We start from the raw sequence: 9,032 nt of genomic DNA, 5'->3' as shown, positions 1-9,032 counted from the left end.
CTGTCTACACTACCCTCTGCCTGCCCCACAAAAAGCTTTCCTGACCCAGGGCTCAGGGTCACTGCTGTGTCTCAGGTAGTGAGTATCCCCCAAGACACTGCAGAGGGGTCAGCCCTGTGAGGAGAGGCAGGGGCCAGGAGTGGCCAAGGCCACTGAGAGATGACTTCCCTCTACAGGAATGTCCCACGGGCCTGGTCGATGAAGATACCTTCAAACTCATTTATTCCCAGTTCTTCCCCCAGGGAGGTAAGTCCAAGGCCAAGTCCCATTGACCCCAAGCCTGACTTCTGGGGAGGGTGTCCTATGACCGCTCCTACCTTCCTAGCCACCTCTTTCTTCTTGGAGGGTCTGATGTGGCCTCTGACCTACCAGAGGGAATCCCCACTGGACATGAAGCTCTAGGCTGGGCTGTGTGTGTTCGGAACGGTCTTCTAGGCAGCCCTCCCAACCCCAGTCTTGCCTTTTCTCCCCCCAGATGCCACCACCTATGCACACTTCCTCTTCAATGCCTTCGATGCTGATGGGAACGGGGCCATCCACTTTGAGGTAGGATCCTGCTGACCCATATGCCCTGTCCCTGTGGTCTCCAGAGTGTTCTCCCCCACCCCAGGACCAACTTAGAGCTGTTGAGAGAGTCAGGCTCAGTCCTGGGTCACTCAGGACACAAGTAGACTGTTGACACTTGACCAGCAAGGGTAGGGGGCCAACAGCCCAGTCCCAGCTGTTTCTTCCATTCTGGGAGTTTGTAGCTGGCCGGGGAAGCCACCAATACACCCTCAGCCAGCAGGGACCCAGCATGAATCTACATTTTTAGGAGGTCAAGGATTTAAAAAATATCTATCATGAATTTTTTGGGGGGCGGGGGCACATTGCCATAGAAAGTGTTAGAGGTCAGAGGACAACTTGCAGAAGCCAGTTCTCTTCTACCATTGTGGGTCCAGAGTACTGAACTCAGGTTGTCAGGCTTGGTGGCAAGTGCCTTTAATATATCACCAGCCTTTTGTTTTTGTTTTTGTTTTTTTTTTTTTTTTGAGACCAGGTCTCTCTATAATCTAGACTGACCTCAAACTCGTAATCCTCCTGTCCTAGCCTCCACAGTGCTAGGATTACAGCCATGAGCTATCATGCCTGGCTGTCAAATGGAAGAAGGTTTAGCAGTGGGGGTTCACACGTTTGGTCTATAACTTTATTACTACACCCCAAAAAAACATGTTGAGTGGGCATGAAGTCCCCAGGTTGCCATCCCAGCAAGACGACCATGAGTGAAGGCCAGTGTTGCTCGGGGTGAGGAAGGAGAAGCCAATACCTCCACTTACTCCTCACAGCCTGGGCTCCCCATGAGCAGTGGTATCATGGGTTCCTCCCTGGCCTGGCCACATGCAGTCATTTGAGACAGGCCTCATCTGTGGAGCCTGGGCCCCTAAAAATAGCTGCAGGAGAGAAGCTGAAACCTCTTCAGAGAGGGACCTCGCTGAGAGCTAGCCTAATCGATAAGTGCCCCAGCTTGGCTTCCAAGGCCAAGGGCGGCCAGTGGGAAAGCGGTCTAGCAAGCACACAGCTCAGAAATGCCATGGACCGCCAGGCTGGGGTAATAATAACTCGTCAATAATGCCGCTAGGTTATTTTTACACAGCCACACTGATACACTGGATGGGCCCGGGAGCCTGGGCCTGGCTCTGTGACTGCAGCCCCCGCCCCAACCAGAAGGGTCATCGCCTCTGTATACACATGGCATTGCTGCTACCTTATTTTCATTAACACCTCGAACACCAAAGTCATTGCACACAGAAAAGACAATAAGAACAGGGAGCTAGTGGGGAACTGTGTGGGCTCCTAGACTTCCCCTAGGACCAGTTCCTGGGGTTCCCCCTTGAGACCACAGAGAGTTCTTGAGGAAGCATGGAAAGGAATCTGATGAGAGGTATCCAGCCATGACCACAGGGGAGAGCTTTACTTAGTCATCAATGAGACCTTCAGTCAGCTTCCAAGGACCCCTTTGTGCGTCCGTGGACCAGGAAGGTCATGGTGCCTACCACCTTCTCAGGTCACCCAGCGTGGCAAACCCCCCTACTACTTCCCAGTTCAGTCTCCTGAGGAACTTCCTGGCTGTGGTGTTCTCCTCTAGGAAGTTTGCTGCAGAAAGAGAGGGGCACAACTCAGCATCATGCCCAGAACCTTACAGAAAAAAAAGTTACAATGTCCCATCCCTTGACAAAATGAGAATGGCAACATTAAAACTGGTGAAGCCCAGTAGAGCCCAGTAGTCGCAGGTCCCTCCTGCCTCCCACCTGCTGTGGACAGTGCTAAGCATGGATGAGCCTCACAGTCCGTGACACAGAGGACCTTTCTAATTCAGCCAGTTCAACCTGCCGGAGAGGCACATTGCTTTCCAAACACTTCAGCAACTGTCGATGCCTCCCAGGTACCCAGCTTACAAACAGCTTCCGACTTGCTGCTCATTGGAACAGTGAAGCCATCGCATGTCTAGAGGGCGTGGCCACTTCCTTGTACTGTACACCAACCCTAACCCTATAGCGGCTTCTGTGACACTGACCGAGTTGGCCTCCCTATCATGGTGTGAGCACTACCACCACAGGTTGGCCTACAGCCCATCAGTCACCCTTGGCTCTTAGCGGCTTCACTGAGTTCACCTTTGGGATTTTGCCTTTGTGAAGCCTGGGTGCCTGGAGTTAAGACTCGTGATGGTCACACGTGAAATTGTGCTGCTTTCCTTGACAAATGAGGTCCTCTGAGGACCTTGCAGGGACAGTCAGTCCTCTGTTAACAGCGGGCAGTGCTGTCAAATCCTCCCGTGACGCTAGGAGTGTGCTACCGCCCTCTTGTGGTCTACTTGAGAAAGAGCATGCCCAAGGTAGACACTGCACCCCTCAGCTTCCCACGGAAAGCCTGTGGAGTGGGCAGGGCAGAGGTGGATTGTCAGGCCTTCAGGGGTGACTTTGAATCGTCCCTGCTTGGGCGAACCACACCCACACTTTGGTGATCACTCCTCGAGATTAAGAGTGTAAAAAATGTCACTTTGCTTTTCCTTTGAAATGTTTTCATGACTTCCAAAACCAGCAGACAGATGGATGGATGGATGGATGGATGGATGGATGGATGGATGGATGGATGGATGGATGGATGGATGGATGGATGGATGGACAGATGGGCAGATGGATGGGGCAGACTTTGGGAAGATTTGGTGAATCCCTACACCAAAGTTTTAGGCTCCGAATCTCCCTTGGACATGTTTCCATGACTCTTCTAGTCCATCCTGTTTAGATGTGATGTCTTGAGCCTCCCCGAGCACACACCTTTCCCACCCCCTCTCGCCAAGTGACTACAGGATTGTAATGTGACTCAGAGAGTGATCCCCAGCTCCATCCAGCCCTCTTGGACCTGCTTTCCACCCCACCCCCACCCCCTGTCAAGTCCCCTAGACTGGGGAATCCCCTTGGCTTCCTCTTCATGATTTGCTCTCTTTCAAGGGTGCACAGTGCAGCAGCTCCTTGGAAAGAATGTGTGGGGAGGGAGGGGCTGTTGAGCCTCTGGGTATCTGTGTTACAACCCCTTCTGTGTGTTACATGGACTAGAACTTCCAGGGAGGTCGTTTTTTCAGACCTCATCCCTCCAGGGCTGCTCGTCAACAGATGATTCTGATCAGGAGTGTGGGGACCTTATTGACAAGGAAGGATGATTGATGGATGGATGATTGATATTGATTGGTTTTCCCAGGTGACTTTGTGTTTTATCTCTGGAAACACTCTCTTGGCAGCCAACTTTACTAAGCTTCCCCAGGACCTGTGCCCGTGGAGCTGATCTCACTGAGTCCCAGGGTGGGGGCAGGGCCTGGGAAATCTTTCTCTATTTCTCTGACTCACTTTGCTGCATTTTCTCTGGTTGTGCCTGGAGTTTCTGTCCTGGCAGCAGCACTATCCCTTGGGAGTACTCTCTCTCCCTCCTTCCCTCCCTTCCTTACCACCACCCGCCCCCCTCTGATTCCTCGCTCCTCCAAACCCTTTTTGTGGTGATTGTTGTTGTTGTGGTTGTTTTTGATTCCTAACAACCGGTTCTTTCTGGTCTTGGATTATTTCTCTCTCTTTAAAGAGTGTCCTATTTTTATTGTAAGACATGCCAGGTTCTAACCTCTGGGGTCTCCTTGTTTTTGTTATGTTTCTTACTCTTCTGGACTGTTCTGTTCCTTCCAAATTGCTTTTCTGTTTCCTGTGGTCCCTCCGTCTCGTGGTATAGGTCTTCTGGGAGTGGGGACTGAGTCCTTTGAGGGTCTATTCTGTCCCTCTGCAGCCTCTGTCTGCACTTCACAGGACATCCCCTTCCTCTCAGAATAGCCAAAGAGGATCCTCGAGCAGGGTGGGGCAGGGGAGGGAGAGGGGTGGGCAGGGGAGGGGGAGGAGTTGGGAGGGCTTACCCCTCACACCTTCCAGAAGGTGGGGGATGCTCCTTTTCCTCCAGGTGTTTAACTAACAGCTGGAATGCATACACAGCAACAGGACCTTTCACATGAAGATGCTTAGTAAGCGGAAACAGAACACCCCTGTATATTAAAAGGGCACCCCAGACAGCAGAAATGTACAAAATGAGCACGAGACATCAAACTGACAGTTGAGTCTCTTCTCTTGACTCAGAATTGACTGCCATACATATGCACACGTGTGTGCACACAACCCCACGTGCTGACCACTTAAATAGACACATTGACCACTCGACCGTGGAGGAGGACCTCATTTGAAGGGGTGTGAATTTCAGTGGGAGTCACATGGTGGGTTGGAAAGAGGACCCCAGCTGTGGCTGCTACTCCTCACCCTCCCTCTCCTCTGCAGGACTTTGTGGTTGGGCTCTCCATCCTGCTTCGAGGGACCGTCCATGAGAAGCTCAAGTGGGCCTTCAATCTCTACGACATCAACAAGGACGGTTACATCACCAAAGAGGTACTGGGTTGGCAGGCCTGTCTGCCCCTCCTCTCTCTCCTGAAGCCACAACCCTGCCTTGCAGCCTCACCACACAGTCTCACAAGTGGTTGGTTTGGCTCAGACATTTTTATCTGAAACAGTCGTCGTTTTTTGAAACTTCTTGTTTCAGGTACATAAATCTATTTCCAGTTTCTCTTGGGAGCCCTTGGATAGGCTCCAGCTCTCTCTCTAGGCCCCTCAGACTCACTCACCACTGCCCTGGAGGTAGCTTTGGCCCTTGGAGGTAACACTCAAAGGCCCCAAGGCATCCCTGCAGTGGACGCAGACTCATGCTACTCTCTGTTCCCCAGGAGATGCTGGCCATCATGAAGTCCATCTACGACATGATGGGCCGCCACACCTACCCTATCCTGCGGGAGGACGCACCTCTGGAGCATGTGGAGAGGTTCTTCCAGGTATGAGAGCCCTGGCCTTGCTGAGGGGAGGGTCCAGTCTCTTACCTCTGCTGAGCCTTCAGCCAATGCCAGTGAGGAGATGAAACTAGGCTTCCCTCCCACCCTAGCTGATGGTCGAGTCCCTTGAGGAGTAACTGAAACCTGGGCCCTGTCCCAGTGAAGTTCATTTGGGAACAAAGTATCCTGGGTTCACTAGGGCTGGCACCCACCCAGGGACCAGTGTTCTAGTGCCTTCTGGGACATTATTTGGAACAAACTCCCTTCCTTCCACCCTGCCTGAGTGGTGTTGAAGTTGCCTCTATTCTAAAGAGGCTGACGGAACCAATAGTTTACACTTTATCCATGTCATTCCATCCCTCATAAACTCTGGCTTCTGTCAGAGAGAATGCTGGGAAGCTAAGCTAAGGTAAGCCAGCAGGAAGCTCACTAAGCAGGCCCCCTGAGGAGATGCCAAGGGCGAGGTTGGCTGGGAAATAAGAGGGGGCAGTTGAATTGGAGGAAGGCCTCCACGTCCACCCCAACAGTGTCTTCAGGCTGGAGTAGGGGAAGGTCCTAAGGGACAGGCTCACCTTGGGTGTGGTTTGGGTTGCAGAAAATGGACAGGAACCAGGATGGAGTAGTGACTATTGATGAATTTCTGGAGACTTGTCAGAAGGTAGGTGGCATTAGAGGGCTGGACTTGGGGCTCTCTGTAGTCTGTCTGTCTCTGTCTCCCCCCTCAATCAATCAATCAATCAATCAATCAATCAATCAATCTGTGTGTGTGTGTGTGTGCGTGTGCGCGTGCGCGCGCGCTTCTCTTTCCTCTCCCCTCCCCCTCCTCACACACAGGGTTCTGTTCCTGCCAAGGCATAAGGAGGCTGTCTATCCTCAGGTCCCACTTGCTGGGACACTTTCATCTTCCCTGAGTCCACCTCCTTCGATGTCCCCTGAACTTGCCACCTCCCTCATTCGCCCAGTCCCCACCCCCAGAACTTCTCGCAGCTCTGTTCATGGACAGCAGGAGGGTGTTCATCCCAGTACCCCCCCAGACAGAATCACACTACAGGAAAGGTACCCAGAGCTTCTCTGGCACTACTGCAGGCCCCCCTCTTAGAGTCCAGGGGGACACTCCACTGCCTCCCTCTTCTGGATCACTCCTGGTCTCTGACCTGACTTGTAGGCAGGAGGACTTTGTGCATCAGTGGTGGCCGGACCCTGCAGTCCATCCCTTGTACTGACAGACTGCACCTTGCCACTTGGGCTCTGGGGCTGGCTATTCCCACCTCACCCCTCTGCTCCTCGGTGCCCATCTACCCAGTGAGACAGTCTCTGACAGGGATTTGCAGTTAGTCAGCATTGGGGAATACCACTGTCCTGCCCCCAGCTCCTGATCGACCTCTCCTTTTTTCATACAGGACGAGAACATCATGAGCTCCATGCAGCTGTTTGAGAACGTCATCTAGGACATGTAGGAGGGGACCCTGGGTGGCCATGGGTTCTCAACCCAGAGAAGCCTCAATCCTGACAGGAGAAGCCTCTATGAGAAACATTTTTCTAATATATTTGCAAAAAGTGAGCAGTTTACTTCCAAGACACAGACACAGTCACACACACACACACACACACACACACACACACACACACACACACACACACGGTTCCTCTAACTTGGTAATTGAAGTGGCAGCCTGGAGGCACCCCCAGCTATTCCCAGGTCCTCTGGGATGGCCAGCCCAGGCTAGATGTTACGCACAAGGAGCTCAGAGCCCAAGAGGGCCAGTTAAACAAAGATAAGGTCCCTGTGTCTTTTCTACCACTTGGGGGATCAAACTACTCCCTGCCCATGGACCCATGCTCCTAGGGAGCTCCCAGAAACTTCTCAGGGGCCAGGAGGGGAGAGGTCTGGTAGGGAGAAGTGGTGTTGGAAGCTGAGTCTGCAGCCTTATGCTAATGCTTACCTGGGACCCTGGAACCCCAGCATCAGGATAGCTAGTGGGGGTGAACTTAGTGAGGGGCCACTGGGTTATGCTCTCCTTTAAGAGTAGGGAAGGATTGAGGGTTTTGGGGAAACCAAGAGAACAATTTGTCCATACCATCGGATGAAGACTGCTGGCCAATGGGAATGTGACTGGTGGAGATCTCCCAACTTCCAGCACCAGGCTGGCCTTTCCAGGGTCCCCTTTGGTCTTCTCGGGAGATCACCCGGCTCAGGGACTGATAACCAGGGAGCTAGACTGAAATGGGAGAGGTCTGGTAGGGGGCATCCCCCTCTTTCTCCCTGGCCACTTGCCACCCAGTTCCTTAACATGGCAAATCGGCCAGCCACACCTCTGCAGCTGTCCTTGAACAGGTTCATCCCAACCCAGACAAAAAGCACAAACATCCTAGCAGCTCAGGCCATGCCCACCGGGGGAGGCAGGGGGGCCCTGGGTGGGATGGGGGGTTGGGTCCATGCAGCCCTGATCCAGTGTTCGGGGAAGATGCTCAGAAATCCATCCTGTACCTCGGAGCCTTGGGATCTCACAGACCTTTCCCAGCCTAGCTCGCCAACATTCTAAAGCACAAACCTGTGGACTCTGCTTGCCTGGGCTGCACCCCGGGGATCGGTGTCTGTGTTAGCCCTAAGCTGGAGCTAGCTCTGAGGGCTGGGGACTTGTGACCAGGCAGCAGGTCAACAGAGCCTCAGGAAGAGAGAGAGCTGTTCCTGCCTCCCCAGAAGGGACAGTGACCCAGGCAGCATCTTCCTGGAGGAACAATCCCACGAAAGTACATTCCATCACCTGCAGCCCGGTCTCTGCTCAGGCTTGCTCTGAGAGTCCATGCGTGTTCCCCAGAAGGCCAGCCCCAGGTTAAGGGAGGTCCTTAGAGGAAGAACGGGGTGACAGTGCCCCTACACACAGGTGGGCCCCCCTCTCAGGGCTGCACTGACCCCATCTCCATCCTGACTGGGGCCTCCCTTGACCCTGTCAACAGACCATCAGCTCTCCCTGGCTCAGGGACCTCCCCTACCCCAGCCTGGCTCTCCCCATTGAGGTTCCTATCCTGTGAGAAGCCAAGGCCACGGGAAAAGGCTATCACTCGAAACCTACTGCGCCCCTTAGCCTCTGGCTGCACGCCCAACCTGGAGGGGTCTGTCCCCTTGGCAGGGACCCAGACGGGCCGCATGTCTGCATGGCAGAAGCGTCTCCCTTGGGTGCAGCCTGGAAGGGTGGTTCCTGTCTCGGCGCCCACCAATATTCAGTCCTATATATTTTAATAAAAGAAACTTGACAAAGGAGATGGACTCTCTTCAGCTTCATCTGAACGGTCCGTCGGCCATTCCTTCCCTGCTGTGTTAGCTATGACTCCTGCTCAGTGGCTTGTAGGTGAATGCTAACAGGTGGCTTTGAGGAAGCCATTGCCCAGAAACTCTAGTCTCCCCGTGTGACATCACTGAGGAAAAAAGGTCACACATCGCGGGCCTCGGGGACCTTCAGTAGATGTCCAGTGCTGGGCCACAAACACGTAAGGCTGTGGGACACTGTAGCTCTCTGAGGTGCCATCGGTGTTCCATCGCCACATCATTTTTCTTCACGATTCCAGAAATTCTCTTCTGGGTGTCCTTTGGCAAGGGAAGGCAGGCCGGATGGAAAGGGAGGCAGAAAAGAGATGGCGGTGTAGCTGA

At 53.4% G+C, this 9,032-nt stretch overlaps 1 protein-coding gene across 5 annotated transcripts in view; it reads left to right on the top strand.

Annotated features, from left to right (window-relative positions):
- Kcnip3 (potassium voltage-gated channel interacting protein 3) overlaps window positions 1-8,645 on the top strand; it is a 65,701-nt gene extending 57,056 nt beyond the window's left edge. For 3 of the 5 annotated variants that reach the window (XM_017592027.3, XM_039105819.2, XM_006234990.5), the window contains 6 exons: window positions 177-246; window positions 476-546; window positions 4,842-4,949; window positions 5,282-5,386; window positions 5,979-6,041; window positions 6,784-8,645. In XM_017592027.3, coding sequence (XP_017447516.1) covers window positions 177-246; window positions 476-546; window positions 4,842-4,949; window positions 5,282-5,386; window positions 5,979-6,041; window positions 6,784-6,831 — 465 coding nt within the window. In that variant the 3' untranslated portion in view covers window positions 6,832-8,645. 5 annotated transcript variants of the gene reach the window in all.
- The last annotated feature ends 387 nt before the right edge of the window (window positions 8,646-9,032 follow it).

This window comes from Rattus norvegicus, chromosome 3 (genome assembly GCF_036323735.1).
Source record: "Rattus norvegicus strain BN/NHsdMcwi chromosome 3, GRCr8, whole genome shotgun sequence".
Classification (NCBI taxonomy): domain Eukaryota; kingdom Metazoa; phylum Chordata; class Mammalia; order Rodentia; family Muridae; genus Rattus; species Rattus norvegicus.
This window is presented reverse-complemented; position numbering and strand designations above follow the sequence as displayed.